At 35.2% G+C, this 17,738-nt stretch overlaps 1 protein-coding gene across 5 annotated transcripts in view; it reads right to left on the reverse strand.

The window, feature by feature from the left end:
* Positions 1-17,738, reverse strand: part of SAMD8 (sterile alpha motif domain containing 8) — a 73,307-nt gene that overhangs the window by 12,618 nt on the left and 42,951 nt on the right. For all 5 annotated transcript variants that reach the window (XM_077124834.1, XM_077124836.1, XM_077124835.1 and 2 more), the window contains 3 exons: positions 16,289-16,881; positions 5,468-5,563; positions 1,247-1,364 (listed from right to left, as the gene is read on the reverse strand). In XM_077124834.1, coding sequence (XP_076980949.1) covers positions 1,247-1,364; positions 5,468-5,563; positions 16,289-16,866 — 792 coding nt within the window. In that variant the 5' untranslated portion in view covers positions 16,867-16,881. The remainder of the gene's footprint in view (positions 1-1,246; positions 1,365-5,467; positions 5,564-16,288; positions 16,882-17,738) is intronic.

A 17,738-nucleotide genomic window follows, 5' to 3' on the forward strand; every position in this document is an offset into this window, starting at 1 on the left:
CACTTAAAAAGGGCCTATATGGCTATACACACAACTGTTAACAGTATTATTTATGGGGTAGAGTGAAAGAAGGTAGAATTATATGAGCATTTTGCTTTTTAATTTATATACTTCTATATAATTTGGATTTTAACATTAAGCTTATATAACTTGATAATTAGAAAAAATTATTTTTCTTTTTGAAAACCAAACCAGTTTTTACCTTAAAAATAAAACATTGTCTTTACACTAAATGCTAAATGTCTTGTTAGCCGTTTCCTTTTCTCATTGGTCTGTCTAAGCATTCCTAATACCTAGAGAAAGTTCTGATACGCTTCAGCTTAAGAGTATATTTTTAGGTCCTGATCTCCTTGGGTTACTTAATCTTCCCTTGTGGGCATTTCAGCTATTTATATTGCAGTAGAAGAAATGATGCAACTTTTTTTTTTTTTAAATACTTTACAAACAACATTGAAATAGCAACAAAAGGTATTAATACATTTGAGTAACTGGCAACACAGAACTAAAGCTTGGAGATTTAGAAAAGGTAGGATAATAAATTGTTTGGTCAAATTTAATGAGTCACAACAGCAAACTATATACATATATATATACATATATAGTACAGAGGATTTTCAGGGTCTATTTTATTTGTAAAGTAATTCATTACCCTTTTTTTGTGTTTGTGCATTCCCCATATGTATAATTTCTCATCTTTCAGTTTACCCAGAAGAGGTGCTATGTCTACAAATGTACTAAAACAACAAGCAACTAAGAGTAAAACAAAAACTAAAATCAGCCATCATTCTGTATAACCCCGCAAAAGCAAAGTTTAGAGTACGGGTATTCTAGAGTACTCTAGAGTACTAGAAAAATGGAAAATGGTCAAATGGCAACATTTAAAAAAAAAGGAGTGATGATGACAATGAAGGGACTAGGATCATGGCATATGTGGAACTAAAGACATTGAGGATGGCAAGCCTGTGAAAAAGGGTACGTAAGGAAAAATGGTAATAATAAGAAACATATTATTACTTTTTTTTAATAGCTCCACAGGGTAAAACTAGTATCATGGGTAGAAGTCACAGGGAGATAGATTCCAGCTTAAGATTTTTAAAATCAAATTATTTCTAGAGGTTTATTACAGACATTGCAAATACTGAAAAGCACATTTTAATATTAAAAGCCAAATCTTAGCCCGATCAATTACATGGTACCATCAATCCACAAAGAACAAGAAAGAATGATATAGAGCATAGCAGGCTACCTTTCCAGTACACTGTAGGTGCTGTCCTGGCACGGAGAGGGAGGTCACAAACATGGTAAAGCAGCGAAGCAAGAATACAGTGCCCATCAGACTACAGAGCCTTCGCAGAAGTATTGACCTGTGAACAGAGCAACCACAAAGGGGGAATGATCAAAGAAAACAAAGCAAAACACCCCAAATGCCAAATGTTTACTTAAAGAGGCAGTAAGAAGGAAAGCCATTAGACTCTTGAAGAAAGCAGAAATCATAAAAGACCGTGTAGAGTACAACAGAACTTTCTGTAATGATGAAAATGTTCTCTACCTATGCTTGTTTAATATGCCATCCATTAGTCACATACAGCTCTTGAGAACTTGAAATGTGGCTAGTGTAACTGAGGAACTGAATTTTAAACTTTATTTCATTTTAATGAATTTACATTTAAATTTACATAGCCACTTATGGCTAGTGCCGGCCACATTGGACGTTGGAAACCAAAAATGGATTCTAAGAGCATCATTTCATTGATAAAATAGTATGGTTAGGACAAAGTAAAAGAATAATGCAAGATTAGTACCAAGCTTCATTCTTAGTTAGTATTATTCCCATTACTCATAAATGATTTATTCAGAAGTAAGTTTTATTTTGCTTATATATATACAACACTGTAAACTGGTTAATGATAGCAGCTACCTAATAAAAATTCTAAGTTCTTTACTTACATTTAAGCTAAAAAATACTAAGTTTTATAGCTAGGATTATATCTCAATCAAAAGTTTTGAATAACAATAATTTGGCTAATAATGAACTGTACTGCTTGCTATATTATATATTTTAATGTTTTATCTCTTCAAAACAGACTATAAGATTCTTGAAAGCAGGGACTATGCATCACATCTTTTCAAAATGTTCCTCCCTCCCTCACTAAATGCACTGAAAACAAGGCTATTGTCAAACTTTAGTGTCTACACCTAAGACAAAGTCTAGGCATAATGTAGGAATGCCTACAGTGTATGATAGTGACTAAATGTACAAATTTAAAAATGTTTTTGCATGAGGAAGAACAAAGTAATGTCATGACTGCAGGGTGCTGAAAATAGATGGTAATTAATATTTTAAAATTTTAACTTATATGTGAGACTAAAGCAAAAAATGTTTATTTGGTAAAAATTTATATTTTGACTAGTGCAGTTCCTAATATAACTTATGTGGCCAGCTTAACTGAACACCAAAAATACATGGAACTTTGAGTAGGGCACAAAATTTTGTAGGTTTGCCAGAGTGATGCCCCAATTTGAACAGTGACTAAAAACGTATTTGCAAAATCCCCTTGGGGGAATGGTGAGAAAGGGGGAAAATTCAACTTCCCCAAGTGCAGAATTCTTTTTTTTTTAATTAATTAAAAAAAATTTTTTTTAAATACCAAAAAACACCAAACAAACGCAAACATTCGTAACTTTTGATCATTCTGTTCCACATATATAATCAGTAATTCACAATATGATCCACAGTTGCATATTCATCATCATTATCATTTCTTAGAACATTTGCATCTATTCAGAAAAAGAAATAAAAAGAAAACAGAAAAAAATTCATACATACCATACCCCCCACCCCCCTCACTCTAAATTTATTTTAACATTTGTTCCCCCTATTATTTATTTTTATTCCATATTTTTTACTCATCTGTTGATAAGGTAGATAAAAGGAGCATCAGAAACAAGGTTTTCACAATCACACAGTCACACTGTGAAAGCTATAGGCTGAGCCCCCAATCTTGGGGTTTGTTCACCTGAAACTTAACCCCACAAAGGATAGGTCAAGCCTACTTAAAATTAGGCCTAAGAGTCGCCCCCAAGAGAACCTCTTTTGTTGCTCAGATGTAGGCTCTCTCTCCAGCCAATACAACAAGCAAACTCACCAACCTCCTCCTGTCTATGTGGGGCGTGACTCCCGGGGGTGTGGACCTTCCTGGCAACGAAGGACAGAAATCTTTGGCTGAGCTGGGACTCAGCATCAAGGGATTGATAAAACCTTCTTGACCAGAAGAGGGAAGAATAAAATGACACAAAATAAAGTGTCAATGGCTGAGAGATTCCAAACAGAGTCAAGAGGTTATCCTGGAGGTTATTCTTATGCATTAAATAGATATCACCTGTCTAGTTAAGGTGTAACGGAGAGGCTGGAGGGAACTGCCTGAAAATGTGGAGCTGTGTTCTGGTGGCCATGTTTCTTGAAGATAATTGTACAATGATATGGCTGTTGCAATGTGGCTGTGTGGTTGTGAGAACCTTGTGTTTGATGCTCTTTTTGTTTACCTTATCGACAGATGAGCAAAACATATGGATTAAAAATAAATAAATAATGGGGGAACAAATGTTAAAATAAATTTAGTAGATTGAAATGCTGGTGATCGGTGAAGGGAAGGGTTAAGGGGTATGGTATGCATGAATATTTTTCTGTTTTCTTTTTATTGCTTTTTCTGAATTGATGCAGATGCTCTAAGAAATGATCATGATGATGAATATACAACTATGTGATAACAGTGTGAGTTATTGATTATATAACAGAATGGAATGATCATATGATAAGAATGCTTGTGTTTGTATATGGTTATGTATCATAAATAAAAAATAAATAAATGGAAAAAAAAAAGATGTAACGGAGAGGTGGAGGGAACTGCCTGAGGGTATGTTTCTTGAGGATGGTTGTGGTGGTGTGGCTTTCACAGTGTGACTGTGTGACTGTGAAGACCTTGTGTCTGATGCTCCTTTTATCTATCTTATCAACAGATGAGTCAAACATAACGGCATAAAAATAAATAATAGGGGGAGAAATATTAAAATAAATTTAGTAGATTGAGGTGCTGGTGGTCGATGGGAGGGAGGGGTAAGGGGTATGGAATGTATGAATTTTTTCTGTTGTCTTTTTGTTTCTCTTTCTGAATTGATGCAGGTGTTCTGGGAAGTAATCATGGTGATGAATGTGTGACTATGTGATGATGCTGTGAATTACTGATTGTATATGTAGAATGGAATGATCACATGTTGGGAGTATTTGTGTCTGTTATATTATTTTTAAAAATTTAAAAATTAATTAAAAAAAAAGATGAAGCCTAGGAATCTGAATTTTGATAAGTACTCAAGGTGATTTTAATGAGAACAGAACATGAACTACACTTTGAGAAACACTTTCTTAGACTAACTAAACCAACACTTGTATAACCTGCCACTGCTATGCTCTGCTAAAGCTACAAAGGTTTCCTAGTGATGGAAAATTCTGTCTGGTTTTGAAGAGGAGATAAATTCAAATTGAAATCCATAAAGCAAAGTTGAACCAGAGAACAGCAATGATAATGTGTTTTTAAACCATTTCTGGTTTTAAGCAGTCCAGAGTTAAAAAAAATTACTTCAAAATGGAAGAGGGAGATTCCAACTGGCCTAAAAGTGTGACAAGATTAGCACTCACGTTTCTTTTCATCTTCAAAACACTAAAATAACTGCTGTTTAAGCCTATCATTTACCTCAAGCATTCCCTGGTGAGGAGAAAGGATCTAAGGATCAAAGAAATTGCCCTTATTTCTCTTCAGTAGTCCAAAGAGAGTGGACACAGCTACAACATCCATTAACTTTATAGTTCTTTAAATTTTTCTGTCTTATTTTTGGCTTAAATCAAGTAATTTTCCCATTAAATTGGGAAAGGAGTCTCCTCTTAGGCTTCCTTTCTTTTTTTAGTTTAAAAAAAACACACAACAACTTTCCTCTATATTTCTTGGTGAAGCACTTCCCCCTATTCAGCAACTTCCCATAGCACCTGAAATAAACCATACTGAGTAGATGAATATGGTGTACAAAATAATCTCTTTTTTATGAGCCTCCTCCAAGCAGAGAACAAGTTCATGCATCCATACATTCGACCAGACTGTCTCCGCAGGAGTTTTTATCCTTCTATGGAAAATGACATTTCCTGCTGGTTTCTAAAAAAAGATAAGGCTAGACTGTCAACAGTTGGCCCATTGTTGATCATCCCCATTTCTGATGTTTCGCTGCAAAATACCTTCAAAATATTACTAAATAGATAACATCTTAGACTGAGTCTTTAGGTGATCAAACCCACTATAACTATAATGTCACAGTGACCTTAAGAAAATTAAGGAAACCAGAAAGGGAAAAAACAATATTTGATCATCTTTACACAACAGAGTCAAACTCTTTTAATCGTTTAATGGAATGAGGGAGGTACCTGTGCTTGTGCAGAAGAAGAACCAGGAGCCAAATATAGCACAGTATCATGCCACATACTTCTGTCATGGCAAAGGCCCATGGAATTCTAGGAACACTGGAAGAAAAGAAAAATTAAAGTTTTTCTATATGAACTATCTTTTTAATAAGATACTCTTCTATAAATGGTCTTTAAATTGCTTTATACAACGTTTACATCTTTTAGACGATATTTTGAACTTGGGGGAAAAATTGTTTCATAAAATACCTTCATTTGTCAGAAACTTATGTTGGGTGATTACCCATCATGGGTCACTATAAAGAAATAGCAGTCCTTTTCTACCTCCCTAGACCTGGATGCAATAGGATGGCCTACAAAAACAATGGGAGAAAGGCTCACTTCTTGCATGATGAGCTCATTTCTGAACTCAACTAGGGCTTGAACTTGCTGGGACAGCTTCTTTGGGCACCCCTTCCTTGCCACAGAACACCTCTTTTTATATATTTTTGGTTTTGTTTTAGAAGCAGTAAAATGGAATTTTTTTTTTTTACAGTCCTTTTTCTCTGTCCACCTTTGTTTTGTATTCCCATTTTCTTCTATCTTTTCCACTGGTCCCTCTTCTCTCCTCACCAAATCCATAGCTCCTGTAGTTACCAACTAGATTAAGAGACACGTCATGTTTCTTATTTAAAAACAGGAAAGAAAAGAGAGAACGGAAGGGGGATGGGGAAATAGGAAAAAATGGAAATGCAATAAGCTAAATAGGTCATCTCTGGATGACCGGGATATTCGTGGTTTAATTTTTATTCTTTGTAGATTTCCACTAAAAATTATAAAATAAGCATGTATTAACTAATTAAAGTTATTTTAAAAGAGAAAGCATGAGATAAAAAAGATAGGAAAAATACTGAAAGAGTCTATTCCAAACCTTACTTAGAGTAACAGAAGAGAGTCAATCATCTTCATTTAGGGACTCATCTTTTACCTATTACTCCAGGAAAAAAAAGATTCATGTATTTTTAGCCTATTGCTGCCTTATTTATTTGACATGACTGGGAAAAGGTTTAATTCATATAACAGAAATTTTCAGATAAAGATTCCTTTAAATAACTTCTGAAAAGTTTTAACTTTAAAAGTAACACTTTTTAAAAACTATATCTATATAATAGTTGTGCAAAGCTTATGACAAAAATGAGTCTTCTGCCCCCATCCCCCAACCTAAACTTACTTCTTGCTCCCCAGAGTAGCTGTTTCACCTGGCTTAAAACTTTTGATCACACCTCCACAATACACACACACACACACACACACACACACACACACACACACACACACAGTACTCTCCCATTCTTTCCAAACCATTAAATTCACGATTTCATTTATAATATTTACAACTTTTACTTACTGTAACTTTGTAAATATCATTCATAGCCAAATCGGTAGGGAACAACGATGATTAAATTTTCTTTTGCACAACTTCTTATAATTCTCTAGAGCTAATAAATACCTTCTTTCAAAATTCTTTCTTTTATGTTCCTATTACCAATTCATCCTAAACAATTCTATCAATTTCATTTGTCCTTGGGGGAATCTCTTCTAGAGCACCTTTTCCTCTTATCACAAGTTAAAATGGCTGTATTTTCTAGAACTCTTGCACAGTTACTTTCTGGAATAAAATTTGACCCCCATCTTGGAAATCCCCCGTATCTCTTTTTTACACTGGACCCTGTTTTCTGAATCCCATAGCCTCCTCTTTCTCGATTTACTTCTTAGTTTTTGGTTTGTCTGTTTTAACTGTTTTTTTTGGGGGGGGGCATAGGCAGGCACCAGGAATCCCATCCGGGTCTCTAGCATGGCAAGCGAGAACTCTGCCTGCTGAGCCACTGTGGCCTGCCCTACTTCTTAGGTTTGATGGCATATAACCTCCATCTATTTTCTGAGAAAGAGGGGCTGGAGATTAACTTACTTATATCAGATTTCTTGAGGTTTAATTTATATGTGGAAAAATTCACCCATTTTACTTATACAGTTTGACAAAATGTGATACATTCAGTTGTGTAACCACTACCACAATAAAGACAGAACATTTCATCACTCCAAAAGTCCCCTTATGCCCCTCTGTAAACAATTCCCTCCCCCACCTTCAACCTTGTGGTACCCACTGACCTGATTTCTATCTCTTATAGGTTTGTCTTTTGTCATATAAATGTCATTGCACTTTACATAGCCTTTTATTCCTGGCTTCTTTCATCCAGCATAATGCATTTGAGATTCATCCATATTAATGCATGTACAATGCTTTACTCACAATTTCCTTATCCAATCATTGATTCACTGGTTGATAGATACACTGGGCTATTTCCAGCTTTAGGCAATTTATGAATAAAGACTGCAAACATCTTTTTGTGAACAAATGTTTTCACTGCTATTGGGAAAATACCTAAGAATGGAACTATTGGGTCCTATGTTAAGTGTATGTTTAATTTCTTAAGAAACCATGTAACTCCTCAAAACAGTTGTACAATTTTACATTCTACCAACAAGGTATCAGAGTTCTAGTTGCTCTGTATCCTTGTCAGCACCTGTTATAGTCAGATTGTGTGTGTGTGTGTGTGTGTGTCATTCTAGCCACTCTAATAGGTGAGTGGTGGGGGGGGGGGAGGAAATTTTTTTGAGACTTTCAAGTTTTAAAATATCTTTATTCAAGGCTTATATTTTATTGATAGTTTGCCTGGATAGAGGATTCTATCATTATTTTCTCTCAGGCATTGTTCCATTGTTATCTAGCTGCAACTGTTTGTGGAGAAATTTGACGACATTCGTATTTCCAATCCTTTGTATGGTACTCCATTAAAGAAGCTTTTAGGATTTTCTCTCGTACTCAGTGTTCTGAAACTTCACGATTATAGACTTCAGTATGGGTCATTTTTAATTCTTGTACTGGGTATTTGATGGACCCTTTTAGCTGTTTTATCTTAGATAATATCTTCCCCTCCATTTCTTCTATGTACTTTTTTTGGAGGGGTGGTGGTGCATGGTCTGGGAATCAACCCAGTCTCCCACATGAAAGGCAGGCATTCTAACCACTGAACTACCTGTGCACCCTTCTATGTACTTCTTCTGGAACTTTTATTTGTTGATTGTTGGATCTATCTTACCTTTCCTTCTCTACTTTCTGGGCAATTTCATTAAATTTATGTTCCAATTATCCTGCTGAATTTTTTATTTCTGCTTTCATCTTTTTGTTTTCTGAAAGCTTCTCCTCTGAATTTTCCTTTTTTATGGCTTCCTGTTACTGTCTTATACAATGTAACACCATTTCTCTCTTTGAGGATATTAATTTTGTTAAAGAGTATTCTTCTGGGTGTATGGGTGGCTCAGTGATAGAAGGCTCACTTGCCATACAGGAGACTTGGGTTCAATTCCTGGCCCATTTGTACCAGATTATTCTTTTACTTCCTATTTTGTGTAGCCTCACAGTTTCCTTTTTTTTTTTTTCTGTTTGTGTTGGTCTGTTTTCCTCAAGTGTCTAGTGGTTCTTGACTGATCATTCTATTTGTCAGTGAAGTGCTATAACTGGATGCTCTGTGTGCATGGGCTTAGCTTGTCAAATTGTGGGTTTCACTGTAGAGTAGGCAGGGGTCTGGTTGATTAGTTGGAGGTACTCTCCCAACAACTGAATCTGCAGTCCTTCTCTCTTGGGCAGGTTTTCCAAGAAGAGGAATCATCTTCAGTTTGGAAGACTGGGGCCAGGTGGGAGCAGTGGTGGGTGATACATCTGGGTATAGCATTCTCTAAGTTTAGTAGAGAAAGGGAGATAGAAATCTAAGTGATTAGTACATAAATTTGAAAACATACTGAAAACGTATAGCACTTTTGCGCTCATCTGGGCATGGTATTCCTAAATCCAGAGTCCCTCATATTCAATTGCTCTGGAGAATACATTATCACTCTTCTTCTGGAGTAGAATAGGGGAACTACTGGCCTAAAAGCTTCTTAAATAGATTTCTAACCTATTTTAGCTCCTATCTGTACTTGGTCTTTAGAGACACTGCCTCCTGTTCTGTGAGCTTTTCTGGAGTTCTATAGTACAAATATACTCACCTCTTAAACACCACTATTCTTTGCACCCAATTTCACAACATTCAGCTTTCTTTTTTCCAAATTGTCATTGTTATCACTGTTTTTGCTTTTTGGGATTACAGGGGATTTCCAACCCCTTCCCTCCTTTACTGTCATATCAGTGGAGTGTTGAGAGGAACTGTCAAATGTATATTCAAGCCTTCAGATTTACTTTGATGAAAAGCTTTCTAAAATCTATTATACACATATATGCCTTTTTATCTGGACAGAATTTAATTTTCTTTGGTAATTCAGAGTCATCACCATGAACACTGAATATTACAATATACTTTACTAGTCTCTGTAATGACTTCAGGGACTACTGAGAAATGAAGGGCATTTAAGCCTCAAATTGGTGTGTTTTTTCATTATTTATGTTTGCTTCTTATAGTGCTTCTGTTCCTCCCTTGCTATTACAGTTATCAGTTATCCCTTTGCACTGTCATAGGTGGGCCCATCTCTAGATGGGGCCCTATCCTATCCCCTTCAAATTTTCTGCTTACAATCTACTAAAGCTCTTGGAACCATGTCAGATAAGCTTCAGAAGCAGACTCAGAAACAAAGTTCAGTGTTAAAGTATTTATTAGGAAGCATTCCCAAGGAAAAACCTTAGGATAGTGGGGATATGGGACAAGAAAGGCAGGAAGCCAAAGCAGGGTGCAACATTGAGCAAAGTCAATATGGGAAACTCAGGAAAGGGTAACTTTAGCTCAATCCTATAGGAAACTTAAGAAAGAGTGGAAGTCAGACCTTGCGCTGGTTTGAATCTCTTGAGGACCCAAGAAAAACCATACCCATTAATCCTCATTCAATATTGCTGGGTGGGAGCTTTTTGATTATCCATGGAGATATGGGCCACCCAACTGTAGGTGGTAACTTTTGAATAGATAGTTTCTATAGATGGTTTTGAATAGATGGTTTCCATTCAAAGCGGGGTTGCTTACTGGAGCCCTTTAAGAGGGAACCATTTTGGAAAGAGCCACAAGAAGCCCACGCAGCCAGAGATCTTTGGAGATGAAGAAGGAAAAGGTCCCCAGGAGGAGCTTCATGAAACAAGAAGCCGGGGAGAAAGCTAGCAGATATCACCATGTGCCCTTCTAGATGAGAGAGAAACCCGGAACTTCATCGGCCTTTCTTGAGTGAAGGTAAAATCTTGTTGGTACCTTGATTCAGACATTTTCATAGCTGTGCCTTGATTGGACATTTGCACGTCCTTAGAGCTGTAAACTTGCAACTTAATAAATTCCGCTTTTTAAAAGCCATTCTGCTTCTGGTATATCGCATTCCAGTAGCTTGCAAACTAGAACAGACCTTAATGCCCCAATTAGGGAAAAGAAATGCAATATTCATATCCCACCTCATCATTAGTCATTTGTTAAGAGCTGCTGCTGGAGGGATGTAAATTTCCAAGCATTTTTGGCTCACTGACCAGGCAAAGTTATGCTCCAGCAGCCAAAGAACAGTCCTCCAACAGACACACATTTTGGGCTGCTGGGAGTATCAGTATGCATGAACATGGAAAAGAGATCCAAGGGGATATGGAAGGAACAATGACAGCACCTGCTACCATTCTTCTATTAATAATGTTTAAATGCTTAAGAGTATGGTGCTTTGTAGCAGATGACAACATAGATAAAAGAACTAAGTAAAATTTGGTTTCAAATCCTCATTGCAATTGAAAACATATGTCCATACAAAAACTTATATAAGAATATTCATAGCAACATTATACTTAATAGCTTAAAAGTGGAAACAACCCAAACATCCATCAACAGGTGAATGGATAAAAAAAAATGCAGTGTGTTATCCATACAATGGAATATTATTCAACTATAAAAAGGAATAAAGTACTGATACATATTACAACATAGATGAACCTTGAAAACATTATGCCAAGAGAAATAAGTCAGACGCAGAAGGTCACAGACTGAGTCATTCCATTTATGTGTAATGTTAAGAACTGGCAAATCCTCAGAGACAGAAAGTAGACTATGGTTGTTAGGAGCTGGGGTGGGGAGGGAATGGGTCAGACTGTTAACTGGTATGGAGTTTCTTTTTAGTGTTAGGAAAATGTTCTGGAATTAGTGGTGATGGTTGCAGAACTCTTGTGAACATACTAAAAACCACTGAATTATACAAAGAAAAATAAAATCCTCATTGCTCTTCCAGATAATTTTCCTTCCTTCTATTATGTCTTGTTACAGGCATCTACAGAATTTCAGTATCCATTCTCTCATTTCTTAAAGATTTTGGTTTCTGATTCACTGTTACTTTCTCCAATACTTCTGTTGCAATTTGCGTTCTTCTTACTCATTTATTTTTACTTCTTTTTAACGAGGATATTACTTCTCATAGTCTCAATTTCCAGAATCCCATTCTAAGCAACACCTCTAGCTTTCCAGCTCATTTCTTCTATTATTCCAACTTTAATAATTTTGAGATCTAAAATTCACTAATCTTATAATGTTTTCACCTACCTCATATCCTTACTTCCCTCCTTATTCACTTAAGAGTCCATGATCCATTAGTTTAATCACTCCCTTGGTCTGTCTTTTTCTTCATCATAATGCCTAACAAAACCAAAACTCTGCTTAAATCTAATTCTCTACCAACTCTATACCTGTATCTGTGCAGTTAAATGAGATGGTAAAATACAATGCTAATATGACTATTAATTCAAGAAGGTCCTTAGCACGGCTGCTACATTACACACATCTATTCACTCTCCCATTCTACTCGATGACTATTTTATACCTCATTTTTTCTCTTCAAACCACCAATACCTCTTCCTCATTCTTGAAAACTTTGTTTGTAGAGAAAATAAAATCAGGAGAATATTTTCCTGTACTCCAATTTTCCATCACGTTAACCAACCTACTACCTCTGTTTCCATATTTTCTTTCTTCCCTTCTGTTAATATGAACAGTCCATGTGCTTAAACCAGTCTCCCTCTGCTCATCCTTCCCTCTCCCTCTCCTTCTCATGTCTTTGGCCTTCTTATTTTGAAAAATTTCGATCCTACAGAAAAGTTGAAAGGATAAGTCCTTTATAGTCTTTGACTAAATCCATCAATCATGTACAATAATTAACCCAATTAACATTATCATATTTGCTTTATTTCACTCTTTCTACACAAACTCACTCTTTGGTAGGGGATGGGGGAATGAATAGTGGGACTGGTAAAACCCCTTAAAAAGCAATTTCTAGGTAACATTATAACATTTCCCCTTCAATACTTCAACATGTATCTCCTGAGAACAAGAGTATTCTCCTCACAATTCAATACACTTTCATACCTAGGAAACTGTAACACTGATCTAATAGCATAACTTAATATATAGTTGAAATTCAAATTTTTCTAATTGTCCCAAAAATGTCCTTTATGGCAGTAATTTTTTCTTGCTGAGGGATCCAATTAAAGTTCATGCATTACTCGTGGTTGTTATGTCTCTTTAATCTCCCTTACAAATCCCTCCCCATCCCTGGCTTTTGTCTGCCACAACAAAGACATTTTTGAAGAACCTATGTCAGCAGTCTTGCAGAATGTTCCATGTTCTGGATTTGTTGATTACTTCCTTACGGTTATATTCAGTTTAATATTTTGAACAAGAATACTTCATGTGAACATCACATCCAATACACATAATGTCAGTTTGTCCCATTGGTGATGCTAACATAATGATGCTTGCCATATCTTGCCTTTGTAAAGGTAGCTTTTTCCTTCTGTAATTATATAATATGTGAGATGATATTTTGAGGTCATGTGTATATGCTGCTTCCTAATGGCCTTTTACTTAATAGATTTTAGCATCTACTATTGATTTGCCTGAATCAATTATTACACTGGGGATTGCAAAATGATAATTTTCTAATTCTATCATTCCATCCACATTTATTTGCTGATATTCTTTTTGAAAAACTTTCTTTCAACCCACCTTTTTGTTTGCTTGTTTGTTATTATTTATCATTGTGGACTCATGGGTTATTTTTTTAATTCAATATATTATAATCCATTACCATAATTATTCACTTTGATGTTCCAATTATCCTAATTTGATTAGTCAGAACCCCTTCAAGACAGTTTCTAGGTTCTTTTGACATAGTTCCATTGGTTTTGTACATCTTGTATTCTGACACAAGATCTATTTCAGGTTCATTTTGTACTTTCCTTAGCCAGACTTAAAATCAGCCATTTCTCCAAAGAGCCCTTGTCTGGTTCCTTTTAGTGGAAATGGTATTTAGAAAACATGATCTAGATGGTTCAAGTGCTCACTGCTACTAAGTTTTTCTTGGAAATCATTTCAAATCACAAAAATCTTTCTCATTATTTTCTATAATTAAATAGCACTCCACTGTGTATATGTACCAGAGTATATTTTATATATTAGCCTCCTACATATGTGCATTTAGATTATTTCCAATATTTACAATTATTATAAATAACACAAAAATGAATTACCTTGTGCATGACTGTTTTACAGTTGTGAAGATATACCTTTGGATAAATTCTAATGTGTTACACATTCTCTCCCGAACCTGTAACAGTCAGGTCTTTGCCATTATTAACTCTTGTCAAGGTCTCTGATGACCAACATGTCAAATCTAAGGGTCAATTCTCCTTATCTAAGTCAACCTCTCAGAAGCATTTGACAGAACTAGTTAATTATTACAACTTTCTCAAAATACTTTTTTTTACTTGACTTCCAGAATATCACTATCTCTACTCTGATGTCCTCAGTCTTCTTTGCTGGTTCCTCCTTCTCTGACCTTGGACTCAATCTTCAACCCTCTTCTCTTTTCTCCTGGGCTCACTCTGTAGGAGACCTTATTTAGCCTCATAGCTTTACTTAGGTTGATAATTCCCAAATTCCAGGCCAGATCTCCTTTTAAACACGAGCTCACATTTCCTTCTCTTACTTGACATCCTGATTTGAATACGTAAAACATACCTCAACTTTGACATTTACAAAACCAAATCCTTAATTTTCTTTATAAGTCTGTTTCTTCAACAATCTTACTATCTCCTTTTTCCTTTATTTTATTTTTCCGTGTTTTTTTTTTTTCTTTCTTTCTATTTTTCCTATCTAAAAGGTGACTCTATCCTTCCTGATGCTCGGGCCAAAAATCTTGGATTCATCCTTGATTTCTTTTTCTTACACCTCTCATCCAAAACCATCAGCAATTCTGCTGGCTCTACTTACAAAAAAATTACAGAATTTGATTCCTTCATACCACCTTTACCACTAACACCCTTGTTCAAGACACTTCCATCTTTGTTTAGATGAATTCAATAGTTTCTAAACGGATTTCTGCTTTCCTGAAACCAAGCCCCTTTTCTGACGAACTATTCTTAAGATAACCAGAGTGGCCTTTTTTAAAAATGAGAGTTCAATCTCTTCAATATTTTCTAATACTTTCCTTTTATTCAGAATGAAAAATAAAATCCTTTACACATCTGACCTCCCTGTCTCCTTTCTGACCTATTCTCCAACTGCTCTTCCCATCTTGTACTTGCTGTTCCTTAAACATGCCAGGCATGCTCCCAATTCAGGATTTTTGTGCCCTGCTTTTTTCTCTGCCTAAAGTACTCTTTCCAGATATCTACAGACTTACTTTCTCACTACCTAAGGTCTTCTGTTTAGGTTGGGAAAGTGATAAAGAATAGGGGAGTTGATATAAGAATCTAACAACTTCTTAAATAGCTTTCAATCAATTCTCCTTCTTTTAGAGCCACTCCTTTACCTCTACTATCCAGAACTTTAAGGAATTTTGCAATAGAATCAGATTGGCTCTCCATTTTCTCTACTGTTATTTTAGAATTAAGTTATTTTAGGTCTGCTATTTACCACTCATCCATCTGTTTTCAGATTTCCAAAAATGTGTTTTTTCCTTTTTTACCTACCACACCTCTAGGGGCTTATGACTTAAAAAAAAAAAAAAAAAAGATATGTATACTGTCTCTCTCTCTCTCTCTCTCTCTCTCTCACACACACACACACACACACACGCACACACACAAAAATTTTAGTGAGGTCTCTGAGGGAGCAAAATGTGATTCTTATGTCATTTTACCATTTTTAACCACTTCAAGTTCAATTCACTTCAAGTCTAAAAAATATATATTATATAGCAATTTTAGAAGGGTTGTAAGATTTATAAAAATAAACAAAAAAGTACTATAAACTTTAAAAAGGTAAAAAACCCCACAAACATAAAACCAAATAGTTCTGAGTATTTGTTCTATTGTTACTTTCATATATTACACTCTTTTTTATATATTCAATATTTAATAAAAACAGAACACTGTGGTTGAATCAGTTTGTACTATTTGCAATTATTCTAATTCCTTTGGTGATAAAGGAAACTCTTCCACACCTCATATTTTCTAGAAAGCAGTATCCTGTTTATGATTTTTAAAAGAAAATCAAGTTTCATTCATTACAAACAACACACCAGACATGTTAAAGAGCTGTTGTGCCCAAAGAGACATACCTATAGAAAAATAAATTAAGAACTGGTCTTTTCCACTTACCTAGGTTTAAGGTCTAATTTACTCTAAGTGAAGAAGGCTATTTCAAAATGTATCTTTATATATTATCAGATAAAGCAAATGCAAAGTATAAATCAATAATAACAATAAGCAATATAATTGTCATAAATACATCATTATTGCTATTATAGGAACCTTCTACAAACTCAACAACTAGGAACAAAACTTACCTGTCTAAGAAAATATCTGGGAGTGGTGGATATGTCTGCATGTCAGGCACTCGCTCATGCACTATAACCATGATGAAAGATGTAAACCCAAATACTATAAAAACATATATACAACTCAATATTGTCTTCCAGTATTCTGGGTCCAATCTTCGAACAGAATGTTTGTTTTTACCATTCATATACTGGTACTGATCAGAAGTCAAGTCAGTGATGGGTCCGTCACAGTCATGTGAAGGCTCTCCATTACACAGCCAGTCTGAGCTTTGAAGAACACTGATGAAAGGGGTCATGGAACTCATGGGACTGTCACTGTTGTAGCCCATCTCTTCTAAAACATCGATATGTATTTTCTGCAGTTTGCGGACTGAGAGCATTAACCTTTTAATGTCCCCTAAGACTTTAATTTCCAGAGGAGGAGACCGGAGATCATATTCTGTCAATGTCAACAATGTGATTCCATCAAGTCGGTGCTTATTACATAAGATGTCCACATATTCAAAAAAGCCTTCATCTTTCAACCAAACAGCTACATGTTTGGTTGTCCAGCGGCGAATGCAGAGTTGATTAGGACCTGCCATTTCCTCCTCTACTGCCTGCAAAGGGAAAATAGGAAAAAACAAAACAAAAACTTCAATATGTCCTAACAACGCCTTCAAAGATCAAATACACATAAAGATAAAAGAAACAGTAATTTACCTATGCTGCCTTATTTGTTTCTAAAAGAAACAAAAATATTCACTAATGAGCTGTTTTTAATAAAATAACATTCTAATAAATGTATGCATTCAATCCCCAAAATAGAATAAATGCTAATGACCAACTGTTTTTACACAAAGAAATTTTACAACTGGCTTTCCATAACATACTAACCATAAGAATAAACTATTATGAGAATTGAGAAAAATCCCATGTTAATACTTACCATAAAATAATATGCACAGAAAGATTTGTTATATGCAAAAAAATCAAATTTCTGAAATAAATCTTCATGTTCGTGGACAAAATAGTCTCCCCTCCAAAAAGCACAAAGGTATATAATCAAAACTCTGGGACACACCTTCAGTACTATACACATACTGATTTCTATAACAGATACCAAGCCTTTAGAGTAAATATAAAATTCACATCTTTGTTTGTTTGTTCGTTTACATGGGCAGGCACCAGGAATCGAACTCAGGTCTCCAGCATGGCAGGTAAAAACTCTGCCTGCTGAGCCACCATGGCTCTAAAATTCTTATCTTAATAGCCCAATTCTTTCCATACCTCGAATATTCCCCTATAGAACTGAATAAGTCATTTCATAAACCATCGATGGGCCTTTAGTGATAAATTTTTTATAAGAAATCTGTCATTTCAATATATATCCATATATTTGAAGACTCAAACTGCAGTTATAAAAAGTCAATAACGTGCTATGTTTAAAAAACTATTGATAATTTTTACTATGTTG

The sequence above is a fragment of the Tamandua tetradactyla genome, chromosome 13 (assembly GCF_023851605.1).
Source record: "Tamandua tetradactyla isolate mTamTet1 chromosome 13, mTamTet1.pri, whole genome shotgun sequence".
Lineage (NCBI taxonomy): Eukaryota > Metazoa > Chordata > Mammalia > Pilosa > Myrmecophagidae > Tamandua > Tamandua tetradactyla.